The 18,112-nt window shown below is 39.7% G+C and overlaps 1 protein-coding gene across 49 annotated transcripts in view; it reads right to left on the bottom strand.

The window, feature by feature from the left end:
- ZBTB20 (zinc finger and BTB domain containing 20) overlaps positions 1-18,112 on the bottom strand; it is a 477,629-nt gene that overhangs the window by 32,468 nt on the left and 427,049 nt on the right. For 35 of the 49 annotated variants that reach the window (XM_046905147.1, XM_046905118.1, XM_040646200.2 and 32 more), the window contains one exon: positions 994-1,149. The exons of 13 other annotated variants lie outside the window; for them this stretch is intronic. In XM_046905147.1, coding sequence (XP_046761103.1) covers positions 994-1,003 — 10 coding nt within the window. In that variant the 5' untranslated portion in view covers positions 1,004-1,149. Of the gene's footprint in view, positions 1-993; positions 1,150-2,413; positions 2,417-7,533; positions 7,539-18,112 lie in introns of those variants that run through there. One more of the 49 variants, XM_004938203.4, reaches the window with a different exon arrangement.

Below are 18,112 nucleotides of genomic sequence, written 5' to 3'. Positions count from 1 at the left end.
TGACAAAATCACTACTAGCATTATGGGACCTTTCTTCTTGAATATTCCTACCAAAGTTACAGCATCACTTGCACAACTAGTGTGTAAGAATCTAAAAGTGGAATTTGATAGAGAAGTATGAGTAAATTAAACAAGCTTAATGCCACTGTCTGCTTTAACAGAAATACAAAGTGGAAATAAATGGTATCTAAAGTGGTTTCATATGCATGCTTTTTAACCCAACAATGATACTCTGGTCTGTCTTATATCTCATATGCAAGCAGTGAAATATTATGCATTACAATTTTCAGGAAAATGTGGAGTGTTCCCTCCTCCACTGTTTCCTTCTCATTTATCCACTCCTGCCACCTCAAGCTTCTTTTCTTTTGGTGCGTCATAGAGAAATCTCCTTGGACACAGGTTGTCGTTTTAATTCTGTGAAGCTGATGATGATAAAAGGAAGCATAAGGGTCAGGAATTGGAAATCCTGATGAGGCCAAGTTGTCTGAAGAAGTTTGACGCTAACAGATGTGAGCTTGCCAGTATCAGAAGATGTGAGGTCAGAGCACTAGGGAAATGTCCAGATAGCTGTAACAAGGAGAAAACTACTAACAATATCATGGGTATTGTGAATTACTTCTGTCTTGGTTATAAGCTTTGCTCGGAAACCTGAACTTCTTCCTCTGATGATCTGGCTGATCACAGGATTGGAAAAACGTCTTAGCAATTTGGAGCCCTTCCTTCATGGGCACTGCAATTACTATTACGCAAAATAATGTATAAATTACTCCACCCAGACAGAGTTATTCTCCAGAGGCCTCCAAGATAGTTCCAGATGCTTTCCTTCCCAGCATGTCAGACCACACAAGTACAGAAAACATATTAAAAAAAATAAAAAAAGAGATATCCTTGATTTGAAAGGAAAAGAACTTTGTAAAAGCTTTGTGTTGGTGGAGAAACAGAAACAGATAGGTGGAAGATTAGTGATAGAGGACACTTCTTCTCAAGACTTACAGTAAGCCATGGTAAGTTATTCCATAGGTACCCATTTATCTTTATCGCCTTTTGAGTGCCAGCCTCTCAGTATGCTTCCCATCACAAAACATTGCTTACTACTTGGTTTGACCCTATTACTTCCACTTCATGAGAATAGGTATTTAAGATGTTCTCCTGAAAAAGAGAGTGACATCTAGTTTGTTCTCTGTTTTATCAAATGGAGAATTTGATAATAAGAAGAGATACAGAATCCTAGAATCATAAAGGTTGGAAAAGACCATGGAGATCACCTACTACAACCATCAAACCATGCTTGTGGGCACTCTACACAATGTTCCTCAGTGCCACATCTACCCTTTTCTTGAAAATCTCCAGGTACGGTGACTCCATCACCTCCCTGGGCAGTCTGTTCCATTACATCACCACTCTTTCTGAGAATAAATTTTTCCTGCTATTTAACCTGAACCTCCCTTGGCTTAACTTAAGGCCATTACTTCTTGTTCTACTGCTAATTACCTGGGAGAAGAGGCTGACCCCCACCTCGCTACAACCTCCTTTCAGGCAGTTGTAGAGAAAGAAAAGGTCTCCCCTGAGCCTCCTCTTCTCCAGACTAAACAATCTTAACTCATTCAGCCTCTCCTCATAAGACTTATGCTCCAGACCCTTTACTAACTTTGTTGTCCTTCTCTGGACATGCCCCAGGGCCTCAATACCTTGTAGTGAGCGGCAGTACTTGAGATATGGCCTCACCAGTGTTGAGTACAAAGGGACGATCACCTCCCACCAGTGCTGCTGCTGGTTGCACTATTTGTGATACAAGCCTGGGCACCCTTCTGCCTCACAGTCAGCTGGCTGTCAACTAACACCATCTTTTCCAGTCACTCTGTTCCAAGCCTGTAGCGATGCATGGGCTTGTTGTGACTGAAATGCAGGACTTGCAACTTGGTCTTGTTAAAGCTCATACAATTGGATTCAGCCCATTGATCCAGCTTATCAAGATCTTTCTGTAGGGCCTTTCTACCCTCAGGCAGATCATCACTTCCTCCCACCTTGATGTCATCTGAATACGTATTGAGGGTACACAGTCCAGATTATCATTAAAGATATTAAACAGGACAGGCTCCAGTACTGACCTCTGAAGAACACCACTAGTGACCAGTTGCCAGCTAGATTTAACTCCATTCACCACCACTCATGGGGCCTGGCCAGAGTGTATCTGTTCAAGCCAGGGGTTGCCAGCTTCTCCGGGAAAATACTGTGGGAGACAGTCAAAGGTTTTACTAAAGTCTAGGTAGATTAATTACATCCACAGCATTTCCCTCAATCAAAAGGTGGGTCAAGAATGGGTAGGTCAAACAGGGCCTGCCTTTCATGAATTCATGCTGGCTAGGCCTGATCTGTGGTTGTCCCGCACATGTCACATAGTCACAGTCAAGACAATCTGTTCCCTGACATTCTCTGATACTAAGGTCAGACTGATAGGCCTGTAGTTAGCCATTTTCTCCTTTCGACTCTTTAATATGCAGCAGCCTAACTCAATAAACCAAAAAACATGCTTTGCACGTGCATAGGGTGGAATATACTATGGACAGGGATTATCTGCAAGTTTCAGCAGCCCTCTCTGCTGCAATGCATTTGGTCATTAGCTACCAATGAAAACTGCCAGTCAGGGTTAAACAAGGCTAAGAAAAAGAGGTGTGTGTGATCACAAGAGACAGATGTGAATAGCTCTCTAATAGGAACTGATCTAGGACGCTAAATTCCTTGAGGTGTATGAACTGGACTCAAAGTCATTTTGTTACTGAACAGGAATGCCAATCTGAAAGATAACTCCTTAAGACCAATGTGGCATTAAGGAGCAAGTATTCTTTATTGTGGCATTGGATCCATGGTGTATCACTCCATTTAACACATACGCCCAGCACAAAAAGTCTCCAGATTATATACATTTTACTCAGTACATTTAAAGCTGCATAGGCATTATTGAATGGATGCTACAAACTATTTGGCACAGCCTGATTGGATTAAGGCCTCTTGGTGAGTTTCATTTGGCTACACATTTGAATGGCAAATCTAGTGGCTAATGTTTAGTTGTTACTCTTCTTCACTTGCCTATCTATGTGCTGCCTCATTTCCTTATGGTTTACCACCATGATTACTCAAAACATTGTAAAACGTAAGTGGCACAAGACACGTTACAAAATATACAGCAAAACACAGTGTAGACATTAAAATATACATTATGACACACTGATATAATCATGACAATTTGAGTCACTCCAAGTAAGGCAAAGGTATTTTGGTTGTGCCTGGTATAAACAGAGCTCTCTCTTAAAAAAGTCTCGTCTAGTCTCTTTACTTCTTCAAGTGGAATTGAAACATCTTCACTATTTCAATAGAGAAACAACCGAAATTCACTCCTTAAGGATGAAAGAAGAGTGGTGCATGGAAGAGACGCATAATGAATGGTAAAAAAATAAAATAAAATACACAATCCAATGCAGATTTTGAGGATGGTTTTCCCAGGCTATCTTCCTTGATTTTCAACACTGAAACACATTCGAAGTACAACCAAAGTACTTGCAGTGGTTGTGTTAGAGAAGCTAGTACACAAACCACAGTAGCATAAAAGAAGCAGTAGTTCGATCTAACAAGTTCTAGAGATTGCCCTGTTCAGTGCAGCCTCTCCTCCTCTGCAGGGAACTATGTTCAGATCCAAGTTCTGGAGTTGTCCCTTACTGTATACTGTTCTAAGCAGAAAGTCCATAGGTGGTATTTCCCATAAGAGCTGAACTTACTAGGTTTAATTCTAAAGTAAAAGTGACATTCTGACAAAGAATACTAGAATCCTAGGCAAGCCCCAGCTGGTATCAGTTCTTTTGGCATGTCTCAGAGTGTATCAGTTCATCACAAGATCCAGCAATACCCACGTGTGGATGCATATGTGCACACACACACACTCACTCACCTACAGAATGCCTGGCTTAGGAAAAAGACTACTGTCCCAGGCTCTGCTCAGGCCTGCCACTCTTTTAAGCATGAGACAGTGGGAAACTTTCTGTGAAATTCAAGTGGCCTTTGTTAAGTGCCTCCCCCCCCCCTCCCCCTCCCCCCTTTTTTTTTTTGTCCAGTAAATATGATGTAGAGACCCTAATGGACTCATTCTAAGAAACTCCTGTAAAATGGTTTTGTCCCCTTTCTGTGAAGTAAGTTCTGATTGGAGGGGTATTCACAAACCATATAGGAAAGAATGGGTTTGAAAATGCAAAGGCCATTCTTACCCAGATGGGCAATGAATAGGCATTTGGGCAGTTAAAAACAAAACAAAACAAAACAAAACATAACAAAAAAAAAAAAAGGGGGGGGGGGGGGGGGGGGGGGGGGGGGGAGGGAAGGAAGAAAAAAGGAAAAGAAAAAAAAAAGCCCAGACAACAGCGCAGATTATTCACATTTGCAATCCTCCTGAGATGCAATTTGAAGCTGGCATGGCATAAAGGTGAAACATATTACTGTGCAACTTTGAAAAAAGCTCTGTTTCCCCATATGCAAATGTACCGATTAAACTGTCAGGCTATTCACGGAAACATGCATGGAATTCACCCTCAACCAGTAAGAAGGAGCACAACATGGATGGGAAAGGGAAAAACTTTTGTTGTGTAATACATGTCTGAGTGCTTAGATTAGTGTTTCCTTGAATCTCATCCACCCCTCCTGCTGACTTTTATGCTAAGGGTGTTCGAAGGAAGGCAGATTTTTACCATGACAATGACAGTGACAACCTCTCAAAGTACAGTGCCAGAGGGTACTGAGGGTACAAAGGCAGAAGGAAACAGCAGGCAGTGGACTCTCGGAAGATGCTTTAAAATATGTGGAAGTAAAGCTGTACATCAAATACAGCATGAAGGAAGATTTCTATGCATCAAAGCTACAATCCATAGATCTTCACAAAAGTGGAAAGATACAGCTCACAAAAGTGACTTTTTTGTTTGTCAGAAACATAGAGAATGATCCCAGGAAATGCATGACATAGCACAGTTACAAAGATGCACAGAAAGCTGAAGGCTGCAGGTCATACACAAGTGGCTACGATGAATGTTTTAAAATTTAAGGGTTTTTTGATAGCCACTAGATGTCCCTTTCTGCAAAGCCAATGTTTGTTGCTTTAAAGCTCACAACTGTAAGATATCACAGAATTTGATTTTCTCTACTGCCCTTCAAAATCACAGTCTCTCAAAGCTCACTGTGCCGTGATGACTGACCATTCCTAGAAACACTGATGAGGAAATCACTGCAGCTGCCATAAGCCAGCGGTAGCTCAGTGCACGGCCTTCACCTGGAGCAAACTTCCAGTGTTGCTGGAATCCAGGTTCTTTTTTGAAGCTTACTGTGTGGTCTTTCACAGGAATAACTTAGCAGGGGGAGCTCCAAGGGCTCTGCTCTTAACTTCATACTTGAAGGGTGAAATAATCACCTCATATACCTGAGAGCTGGTAGGCCCGTTGAAATGTAAACCCCAGTTTTGGCCTCAATTTTCTGCAGAGGCATTCAGAAAATTGTTTGGCAACTCATCTCATTGATACTTAGACAAGATTAACTAGAACTATTTTGATATTGCTGCTTTAGCTTGTCTTCCTGACAAGCTTCTCAGGCCTTGCATTGAGAAGATATCCCACTCTGAGAGACTGAAGAAAAGCTGGAGGCACTGAATACCTGTAATCCAGTTCCTGGAAGCACCACAAACTAAAGTAACCTGCTGCTGCTGGAGACCAGCATAATCATCTACTCTTTTCTTTCAGTTTGTTTTGGTAATCTCTAATCCTTGCTCTCCAAATGAAGTGCTGGAAGATCACAGCCTGCTGGCTGTATCAAAAGAATGCATTAAGTTCTTCATACAGTCATCAAGTTTACTCCTCTTCCTCATGGTGGGAACAATTTAGTTACACTGTGCACTCAGAAATTTGCTTAAGACATTTGCAAAAACCACTAATGTGTGGGATCTTCACTCTCTCCTCAGACAGGCTGTCTACCATCTTTACAGTAAGAAAGTTTTCCTAGTATTCTACTTGGAAATCAATTAATCATCCTTTCCTCCAACAGACACAGAAAAGCGTTGACTATTTTCCTTTCTATAACAGTCTGTCATATACTTGGAAAATGCCTCATATTTCTTCTTTCCAAACTCTGTTCTCCCCATCACGCTCACTGGACATGGATACTCCCCTCATTCTTTCATCACCTATTCCATTTGTCCTTCCTTCACTTAAAAATGCACTGCCCTAAAGCAGGTTAAGTACTCTAGCTGAGCGATGTTGTGATGATTATACCACTAGGTCACAATGTATATTTTTATGCCTGCATTGCGTCTTGTGGTATATTTTGCAATGTGCCTTGTGCTACCAACATTTTGCAGCCTCTTGGAGGTAGGGAGGAATGTAGAGAGCCTCATAGGTAGGGAAGTAAAGAACAGTAACAACCAAACATTAGCCACTAGATTTGCCAGTCGAATGTATAGTCAAACGAAACTCACCAAGTGGCCTTATTCCAATCAGATTGTACCAAATAGCTTGTAGCAATCAATCAGTACTGCGTATGCAGCTTTAAATGTCTTGAGTAAAATGTATATAATCTGGAGACTTTGGGGGCTGGGTGTACATGTTATGTGCACCCTAATCCTGTGCATCCAGCACCACAATAGGGAATGCTTGCTTTTTTAAAATCCACATTGGTCTTAAGGAGTCATCTTTCAGATGAGAGTTTTTGTTCAGTAACAATGTGAATGAAACACTTGCCTCAGACATTTCAGATACAATACTGTTCAAATACCTTATAGAATAAATAACATCAAGCAATAAAGAACGCTTCATTTGGAATGAAAAATCTCAAGTCTTACATAAATATGAGAATTCATTAGAAATACAGCATTTTTATCACAACATATGAAAGCCCCACAATTACCATAGGAAGTTTTCTCATTTCCATACATCAGCATCTCCTGTTCCAACCTTAGTAATCAAAAACCACAGGCGCATTCTTCAGCTCCAATGACCTGATTTATCCCTAGTGATGAAGTTTTATGTTCTGTTGTTCTGAAATTAGTTATTCTAAAATAAAACTACATTAATGGAGTAAAAATTCATATCTGGTGTCGCCATTGACAAAATTAGTCCTACATCAGGTTTCAACTCTCTGAGACTGCATTTAACAGAAGAACACTTTCTTACTCAAAGAAGTGACCTGAATTTAAAATCTTGAAAACCTGGTAGTGGCTGACTTCTTAGTGCATCCCAATGATGCCAGAGAGACCAATTTATTCAATCCTGTTCAGACGGATTCTTCTGAATATTTGGCCTCATTCTGAAAAGGGGCCTTCAAGGCATAAAGCCTGTATGGAGTTTCAGGAACACAGGAAGAACATTTGTATCCTCAGCAGGAGATCTGACCAGGAGCAGCCCTTGCTTTTTGTTGCTTTAAAGGTTTGCTGGAGTTTTCACCCAATCATCTGCTTGAACATCTTGAAAATCAGTATCTCCTTCTATAATATCTATCCAAAACAAACACCAGATGACACTACACGAATTGCCCTAACCCTACCAGATTGTTGTTAGAATCAAAATATGTAGCAGTCTACATTTAACAGGAAGTACTGTATTTTTACCAGCACAACATCTATTAATGTGTCAGTAATAAAATCTATGGAAGAAAGAATCACTGTGTTCTGAAAGCTGTCAAACTTCTCTAAATTTCATAGTCTAATAACTACATTTATTTGAAAGACAGAAATGCATGCACACACAAACACAAGCTTATTCTCCAAGGAGCAAACATATCGAGTAGATGGCTAATAAGAGTTTGTTTAAACTTTTTTGAGAAGATGAGCTTTTTCTGCAGGCTAAGCAATGTTCAGCAAATGTCCTACGGATGATTTATTTAGCTAATTGCCCTGTCCTTTTCAGCATCTGTAGTGATAAGACATCCATTTTTCATCAAACTGAAGACTAAACCATAGGTGTTCTGCACATAAAATTGCTTCTATATGCAGTGGATTAAAATCCTCGATGCTGAGCACAAAAGCCTCTATTTCAGGCAAGATGCTTGGGGTGCAGGCAGTGAATCACTTCCCTGTGCTTTGCCTGGAAGTCTGTAGGAAGAATCCATTAGCCATAACCCCATTTACTCCCAATCTGCAGGGCAGGAATGTCTGTGCCTCAGTTCACTTTGCATGTAAAAGAGAGAGAGCATCATGTGCTCAGTTCTGCAGAAGGACTGGGTGCCTTAATTAATCTTTATCCAAGAAATGCAGAACAACTTGTAAAGAACACTGGAGAAAGATCAAGAATTAATTCCAGAAGTCTCATAAGATTTTGTTCTCCAGGCTTACAAAAATCAAGATTTCCTCCGCCCTGCTCTCGTGCCTTGATTCTTTTATACCTCTTTATGGTGAACATCCTACTTACAACTGCACATACACAATGCCAACAGAAGAACCACCAGGGCCGTTGTCATAGCTGCACTGACAGGTATTGCACCTGGATGGCAATGTCATGATATGAGTGCTAATTCTTGTGCTCTGACCACTTGTAAGCAATTTTCATTAGCAAAAGGTGGGATCAGCAAACCACGGAAAACAGAAAGTGAGAAAACCATCCTCTTGTGATAGGAAACATAGAAATAACGTGGCCACATGATGGCACCATTTCCTAGGAAGAGAAACCAGGCTGTGCTCGTCTCCTCTCCGTTAGGGAACATTTTAATATTCTAAATGAAAACTGTTTCAACTGCTTTCGCTTGTTCCCAGAGAGCTCATGCACGATTATGCCAAGCCCCAGCATGGCCCAACTGTTCTAATTGGCTATAAGTTTAAGGCATTTGGGCTCTTTAAAAACCTAGGTGCATGCATGTATTGCTGGTTTTTCTCCACAGTGCCAGGTGCTGTCACTCACAAGGCATTCTGTACCAGTGGGTATGTAGCAAAAGGGCCACCGGCTAGGAAAGAAGTAAGATAGGCCAACAGTGCCCATGGAATTAAGCTGAAATACTCTAAATTTAAACAAAGGATGGGGGACGATTCTGTGAAAAAAAAAGAATAAACTTCAGAAAAATGCAGGCAACCGTGGTGATGTGTTTTGATACTCTATGGTCTGTATTAAAAGCTTACTATAATAATTTAGAATGCTCTCACCTACTCTACGGGCTTTTGCACAAATCCTAATAATGTATCTCAGATTGCAAACATGTAAGAAAAGTGAATGGGAAGTCCCCTTTTGGTCATCTCTCTTTGTTGGATTGTAGAAATTTATGTCCCCTCTCAGAAAATCTGCGAGGAGAAAGGGCTGAGGATGGGATCTGAGTGTGGAGGAGGAACGAATTCAAGGGGTAATCGTTGAAATATATTAAAATGTGTCTCCAAAAGAGACAATTGCTATTCCGTGAACCCTTTCAGATTTGCACTGTATTGTTAGGTTTTCCCCCAGGCAGAGAGACAAGGAGGAAAAGCTTATCAGTTTGAGCGTGGTTAAATACAGTAAGCCTGAAAGCCTATGGGCTTTGGTTAAAAGGAAAATATAGATTAAAACCTCTTAAGATAATTAACTGTTTAGAAGGTTTCTATTGAAGCTAAAATCTTCTGTGGGGAGTTGTAGTAGCAGTCTGTTAGGAAAAGGGTGCAGTCGAACAGAAATGGTTGGGTGTGGTGGGAGAACTGCAGTCCGCTCATATCCTACATGTTTCCAGAGAAAGGCCTTTAAATGTAGGAGATTCTGTTCTGGTCACAGAAGTAGTGGTTGATGGGAGAAACACGGAATGGAGGAGAAGCTGTAAATGCCAGTCCCCAGGACTGGGAAAAAGACTCTTTTGTATCTTCCAGTGGCTGCGGCTCGCTCAGTTCTGGCTAGAAGAAAGCTATCACATGAAAAAAAGCTACATTTAACTTGGTTATTTTTTTTCCATTTATCTTTTCTATCTGTTAGTGAAAGGGTAATTGTTAACTAGTACAACTGGGTGCTTTGGTGAATATCTCAACTTAGAAATATTTTGAGACAGATATTCATACTGTGCTAGACTGTGGCTTCTTTATTTCGAGTTTAGGGGGTAAGTGTTCAGGCCTGCTTCTAATTCAGATTCAAAAATCAGTGGGAAACTGTACATGCTCACGTCAATGATGCTGAAGGCTACAGGGAAAATCTCTGTCCTCAGTGAGACCTCTGCAATCCTGGGGAACAGGCATATTCCAAAACCACCCACTTGCTTTGATAGGAAGAACAATGCAGGACAGAATGCTCTAAACTAATAGATGACAGTAATAAAAAAGAACACAGCTTTCATGGATGACTTGACACCATCAGTTAAGTCTGTACCATTAAATGTACATTGTCAGTTCTCATATATTTTTTCTTTCTCTGAAGGAAAAAGGCCGGGGAACTACAGGTAAACACATGCATACAGACACTAACAGGTGAGACTACTGTTGTGCTTAAGAGTTATTTCTCAGGTCTGCCTTCAGGCACATTTTACCCTCTACTCAGCCAAAAAAACATCAGAGATAACATCTGGGGGTTTTACTTTTGAATGCAGGGAGGGCTATGCCTTCTTTTGAAACACTGCATAGGATCAAAGCACAAGGTATTTTTGTTGAAGTTGACAAGGCCACACATACAGGCATGAAGCTGTGGGGAGAAGTCCCTTGCTCTGTTTTTATTTCCTCTATCATACCCCTTTTCACACAAAAATTGCTACTTTGTGTGTTTTTTTTCCTGTGTAACATCAATAAATTACACGTTATCACTCCTATCATCTAGTTATAAAGAGCCTTTCAAGATTTTTAATAGATGCACAATATTGCTACACTTACATTTTCACTGGTTAAGAACTCAAAAATAGCTGTAGTGAGATTACTCTTAATTTATACTACTTCTCTCTCCTGAGTTTTCAAGAAGAAGCATTTCACCACATGTCACAGATTGATACAGAGTATATATTGCTCATCCCAACTGGGCAGAGCTCCTTTCAGCGTTTAACACAACAAAGCTAGTATGAGTAGGGGTTCTAGGATTTGTTTATCCTTTTTTTTCTTTTTTCTTTTTTTATTTTTTTTTCCACAGGCACAGTCAATTCCTCGAGGAGTTATCTGTGCCGACAGATTAACTGGATATCTTGAATTCTCTTTATATTCCAGTTACTGAGTGGGAGATGGGCAAATCTAGATCCCATGTTATTTTAGCCTTGTAAATGACTTCATGGACAGTGAAAACATACATAGAAAACATAAATAAAAAGATGGCACAATAGCATTCCCTTAAGAAACAATAATACTTGGTGTACTCTGGAACCAAGTATAGTTCTTGGCCAACAGGAACACACTGTTGTGCTCTACCATACATACATTCATGAGGCTGCCAGAACAAATGCCTTGATACCAAGGAAGGAGTTTAATAGTACTCACATGGCTTACAACTGATATTTACCTATGGAATAGATCAAACATCGTGTTCCTTGTGGAAACACGTGATTCCCCTGCCTCCTCCCTGTAGCATCCCCTAGCACATTTTATTAATATTAGTAGGCAGTATTAAGCAGTATCTTGCTTTTATTTCTCAGGTTCTCTCCCAGAACCATGTTAAGACTCCACTTCAAAACTGTTTGGAATGAATGAGCTCCCTTTGGTCAGACAAGAACAATAAAATAATTGTTCTATTTTTGTTTTCTTTTGTTATTTTATCTGAATACTGCTCTGGCCCTACCTTGTTCTAAAGTTATTGAGTGGGATCACGGCACAAGGATTATATGGCTACTCTACCGTGGCTAAACAAGAGAAAAGAGGAGAAAATGACCGCAGAAACTGAGATGAAAAGAGCAAAAAGCTCTAGTGCTAAACAAGTCACAGTGATGAAAAGGAACAGAAGGTGACCAAGTCTATTTTTACATTTGTAGATTTGAAGTAGCATAGTTGCAACAAACCTGACAAGTAATGTGCCAGACAATGCTTTCCCAAGCATGGAAGGTGTCTCCTCACAGCATACAAAGAACAAACCAAGAGACATAGAAGCACTTAGTTACGCAGGGTTCAAATAACACACAGCAGAACAAAAGATGGTAGATGTGGCTGCTTCGGCTTTCTTTTAGGAAGAGTCACCTGTCAAACACAGGAAAATCATTTGTGTTTGACCGCTACATGAAGTGTCCCTCTGTGGACCATGCTAAGGAAATGGTACATTTAGTTCAGTCATCCCAACTGATTAGGACTGAGGAGATGACAGCAGAAGCATACATGATTAGTACACAAAATAACGATTGGCATGATCATTTCTACAGCATTCTCCTGCACAATTTCCTTTTGCACTATTAGCTATAAGACTGTTCATGTTCTCTGAACATGAGAAAAAACTTCATTACTTTGATGGTGACAGAGCACTGGAACAGGCTGCCCAGAGAGGTTGTGGAGTCACCTCTGGAGATATTCAAAACCTGCCTGGACACTTTCCTGTGCAACCTACTCCAGGAAACCTGCTGTAGCAGAGGGGTTGGACTAGGTGATCCCCAGAGGTCCCTTTCAATCTCTACGGTTCTTTGACTCTGTGTGATTCTGTGATTTTCAGGAGGGACAACTAGTAAAAGAAAGAAAATCAACGAGAAAGTTAGAAAGTGTCCGAAAGGAAAAGACAAGGAATTTAAATCCATAAGATCAGCATGGAGGTGGCCTTATTAACACTTATATTAGACTACATATGCAAGGACAACATCAATGACAAGAAAAATAAAGTAAAAAGAAAAACAATACAGCGGTTAAATAATGAAGTATAAGAGCTCATCAAAGCTGAAAATGTATCTTTCCAAACTAGGAAATCATGCCCAAGTGACACTAATAGAACAGAGCATAAACTGTTGCAGGCTAGATGTAAAACAAAGATTAGGCAGGACAAAGGGGAAATTTAAAGAAAAACAGCTAGGAGTATAAAGACAAATACTGTAATAAAATATTCTTTAAACATACCAGATAAAGAAAGCTTACAGGGCAATGACTGGTACCTAAGAAGTGCCTTAGACTATGTGGCTTGATAGATTAAACAGGCAAGGAGCAGAGTCAGTGGGTTGGCTGGACTACTGATTTATGAAAGCAATAAAGGTAATCAAAAAGGTTCCAGAAATTATGCAGTGGAATATTGCTTTAATTTCCAGAATGGGGGATGATGGGAGAAGGTAAGCTACCTCAAGGGGGTTAAGGAGAAAGCATTGTCCTGGAGACTGTTCCAAACAAAAACAAAAACAAAAACAAAAACAAACAAACAAAAAAAAACCAACAATAAAACCATATTAAAAAACCCAAACCAACCAATGAACCAGAAACCAAAACCAGCAAATGAGTATTACTATGTCTTTATAAACAATGATAAACACTTTAGAGTTGCATATTATTCACCGTCCACTCATTTAGTGAGTGAAACAGTTGAAAGTCTCATTTAATACATAAAGGAAGGATTTATAAAAAGACTTGTAACTTAATGGTAACAAAAATCTGTGGGAGGTAGACTCTGAAGGCATGAAGAGGGAAACCCAGATACAGACTACCAGTGTTTTACTTGACAGTTACATTACAGATCAGTGGATTCAGCATAACTTACAAATAGTATTATCAACCTCAAAATCTGAAGAACGGAAAATTTAGAATTTTAAAGAGTAATATGTTTTTTAATCTTATTCCTTGTACTTAGAAGTAGTACGTATGCTGGGGACATATCTTCAAGCTCTCCCCTGAAACCATGAAAGCTAGACGCTCTCGCAGCTTTTACAAATCAAAGCTGAAGTTATGCATGTTATCACTTACAGCTCTCCAAGGGGAGAGCAGTAAGAAAAGCACTGAATGCCACAATGACTGACAAGCTAGCATCAAGTCAGTATTACAGGGTCATCTAATAAGAGAATCACCATTAAAAATAACCAGACAAATTTTTAAAAGCTTCCATGTAACTTTACATGTGATTTAAGCATCAGTAAAAGTTAGGTTCCAAAGTCACATACTTGTTTCTGAAAACATACTCATCAACTTCATAACCGAAGTACCATATGTTTTTAGTCATTTTTCAAGAGAAGAAAAGCCTGAAAGACCAACCTGAGAAAACTCGCTAAGTGTACTTAGGAATACAGAGACCAGTTCTGATCAGTAGTATAATATCATTAACATTTTAATGTATTGCAACAGCTTTTTCAATAGAGATAGAGTGAGCTCAGCTTATAGTTTTATGTATCTTTACTTATGTTTATTTCTGAATCTACACAATTCGAGCAACATACGTCTGCTTCTGTGAAAACACAAGTCATTCTTGGATGACGTTTCCTTGATAATATTACGAACAAAATATAAATGTACAGGATGCAGAAACCACCTATGACTGTTAAAAACCAAAGTATTTACTAAACAAATATTGGAATGTTCGGCAAGATAAACAAACAGCTAAGTCTCGTGAGAGTCGGTATTTGAGAACTATGGGTATCTTTCAGCTGAGTTGCTGCAGAGAAGGCGTATATCATTATTATATTGTCTAAAATAGATATCTAAACATACATCATTTCTTAGGTCACCAAAAACAACCTAAAAATATTCAGCATTAGCTAACACATACCGTACTTAGATTAGCAAAAATACAGATGAAATGACTATTAACATACTGTCTGTCTCTGTAAAGATGGAATCGGGCTCCTCCTTCTCCCCTCAGAGTGAAAACCATTTCAAAGCTCCAGAGCAGTTATTAGGGAATCATAATCACACATTTCCAGAGGCAAAGCGGGAAGACCATAAGGGCATATAACCATTCTCTTCCTGCCACAGAACCTCAAAGAGAAACACAGGAAACCTAAAACATAAAGATGAGGCCAAACCACCTTCAGATCCATCTAGCCTCTACACTAGCAATGGGCAAATCAAACCTGTTGATTCATGGGAAGAAAATGGATGATCCCTCTAGCTGCTCAAGAAAATGAAAAGCTAGAGTTTCAAGCCCTCTCTCAATGCTCTGTTTAGGAACCTTCTGAGGTTCCCTCTCTGCCTTTTCCCATTATGCTGGAAGGCTATCAAAATACCCAAACCAGAATTTAGAAAGAGAAAAGGAAAATAGATGGCCTCAAAGTTCCCATCCTGTGAAAGTAAAAAAAAAAAATAATAATAAAAAAATGCTGGAATCAGACCAAGTCAGCCACATCACTTGAGCATTTATGGACAAGTGGTTTTCATCTGGTCCATCATATGAAGTGTTTATTACAAACTGCATTCTGTTTCCCAAGAACTCTCCAGCCCATTGCTAAGATGTGAGTTAAAGAAGTCCTCCCCTATCGCAATAACTCGTCAATGATTGTTTCATAATTTTTTTTTTTAATATATCCATGCCTCCCTTTTCTTTTCAACCTTCATTCCCTATCAGAGTCTCAGATGTCCAAGAATTTTGTGCTCTTCAAAATCATAAAAATTTCTTCATCAGTTCTTCCAATGACTGTCCAATCTGCTTCTCAGCCCCATGGAAACATTTTGCAAAGATGCTGCTTTTCCCTTGTCTGGAACAAATTTCTATGCAGATGGACCATCCAATATCTAAGAATAACTCTTTTAACTATCAATAGAGACAAAGAGATTCAGTTGCACTGTTCCCATGGGATTTCCTTGAGTTTGGACACATCTGTTAAGATGCATACATCAGAGTCTGAATGAAGTTTTTGTCTGATTGTATCTCTTAGCACTTGTGAAAGTTTCTGCCAAAATGATCTTATCTCTTGGCACTTGCAAAACATATACAGTGATAGATGCTTTCTAAAGGGCTCCTGAAATAAGTGGCCTATACAGACCAAATCAGTTTAAACAGAGAGCCAAGTCCTGATGGACTGATTTTCCTCTCAGGAAAATCTTTAAAAGCTTTACCTGAGGGAGTTCAGCCTTCAGAACTGGGACAGTATCAAGTTTATGCGTGCTCTGCCCATGAACAAGAAAGAGGATGGAAAGTTGCAAACAGCACCACTCTCATACATGTGGCTTCTTTGTAACTTTTCCAGAACCCTTGCCTCGCTCCTTACTCGACTGTAGTTTTTTGTATGAACACCTTTCTTCTGAGCAAGCAGCTACATCTGTTTGTGACAGCTGAGTACCTAGAGGTATTTGGAGCTCTATCAGCTCAGTCTATGATTTGATTCCAGATTAATTCAAAGCGGTGATTTCTATCTGCCAAGTCCCACATGGAAACAGTTACCTCAGGAAGTACCTCTTCCTGTGACCTCTTTCTACAACTGCATTGCCTGACCATGCATTTCCCAAGACTGAAAAAGCTGGGAATGGACACAATGTCTCCCAAGTTCTGGATTTTGCTTCAAGGGTTCAGCTGCATTGGAAATATAATCAAATCCAAAGTCTTAAAATGGTCAGAAACAATCCTGCTTCATTATGAAGAAGTAGCACAAGAGACAGCATGTAGAGCATACTGCCTTACGCTCTATATATACTGTGTATCACACACCACTTTTACATATATACATTTTTTCCCCCCACTAAGAACTCATTTCAGTAAGACTGGCGTTCAGTCTATCGCTTAGGCTTTCTTCACCTCTGCCTTTATGGCTGAGGAGCAGATGGCTATTACAGAGTTTTTATTTTCTATGCTTGGACAAAGTATTTTGGTCTGAATCATTCCAAAAGCACCCTGATTTTTCAAAGTAGACTGGCTTATGAATATCTCTCATAATAAATGTGGTGATGTTTTCTGCCAAGCACTAGTGATTGTGCATGCAAAATGGTCAGTGAAGATTTCAAGCTGATTTGAATAGGTGGTCCATAAAATCAAAGACTTTTTTCCAGATACATAAATGAGGACTTACAGAGCCATCTGGACATCAGTACACTTTTCCAAGAATGGAAATACCCTACATGCTGACTTTTTCTGGATGTTTTTGGTATTTTGCATGAAACAATTCTCATCAAACATCCTGTCTAATTCCAGTTTATATATAGAATATTTGCCATCCTCTAGAAAACATCCCACCAGAGTAAAAAGTGTCCATTTGAGAATGAAATATAATTTGCTCAGTCACAAGGGTAGAGGTTGTATAGTGGTCTGGGCAAAAGGGATAAGAAACAGTGCTGTATTGTCGAGAAGTCATAGGGAAGGACAGGAAGCACTGCTGGCCTGAAGGAGGAAGACGTGATTGCGGGTCCAAAAGCTGAGGGGAAAAAACAGATATGGCAACATAATTCTGAGAGGAGGGAAAGAGAAGGGCAAAAGGAGGTGTTCCAGTGTGAGAGGAAAGAATCAGTCCAAAAGACAGGGAGGCAAGAGGTAAAGGAAAGGAGTTTGTAATGACAGGGAGCCTACTTTTAAATATTGGGAACTACAAATGCCAATCGCTTGGGTCAATCAATGTGTTCCAGCAGTAGGGACTGAAATAACATTTTAAAAAATACCGCATACTGTGGTAAACAGCTGTAGTAAATATGCGAGCATAAATTCATCCTGCCTCATTTTATCTTCATGTCAGAAACTGGCACTGATATTTCGCAAGAACATGCCAAACATTAATTATAGGCATACTGCCCCAAACAAATACAGCCTGATGAAGGTTATAACCCATCATAAATAGTGAGAGCTTTTCCAGTGGTTTCAAAGCACAAGGAATCAACTAACAGATCAACACCACAAGAGGTTTTTAGCATTTCTTGAATTTTTGTAGGACTCTAACTGTATTTTGGGAACTAGATTTCAACAGCTTCTGAGATTGAACAACTTCAATGCTGAGAATATTATTAAACATCCTTTTTCAAAAAAATGACTTCAATGTGAAAGGAACATCTAGTCTAGGTTTTGAAGTTTTTCTTTCAATTGGCACTGTGAATTTAGCTGGAGTGGAAGGTGATTTATGGAAATCAAAATCTTGGGGGTCTAAAAGACTGCTTGTCCATAGAACAAGAGTATGAAAAGTAGCATGCTCCACCTCTTCATGCTGCCCTCCACCAATATTCCTCACCCCTGAACTTGGCCACCTCAGAAAGCAAAAGCAGGAGTTCATTCTCTGAGTTCTCTACAATTCCTGCTGGCCTCTGTCCTAAGGTTGCTTTCATGGGTTTCTATTTGTACTGTCAAAAACCATCAGTGTGAGGTTTCAAATCCCATTT

Source organism: Gallus gallus, chromosome 1 (genome assembly GCF_016699485.2).
Source record: "Gallus gallus isolate bGalGal1 chromosome 1, bGalGal1.mat.broiler.GRCg7b, whole genome shotgun sequence".
In the NCBI taxonomy this organism is placed as follows: Eukaryota; Metazoa; Chordata; class Aves; order Galliformes; family Phasianidae; genus Gallus; species Gallus gallus.
The sequence above is the reverse complement of the archived record's forward strand: the minus strand, read 5'-3'. Positions and strand labels throughout refer to the sequence as shown.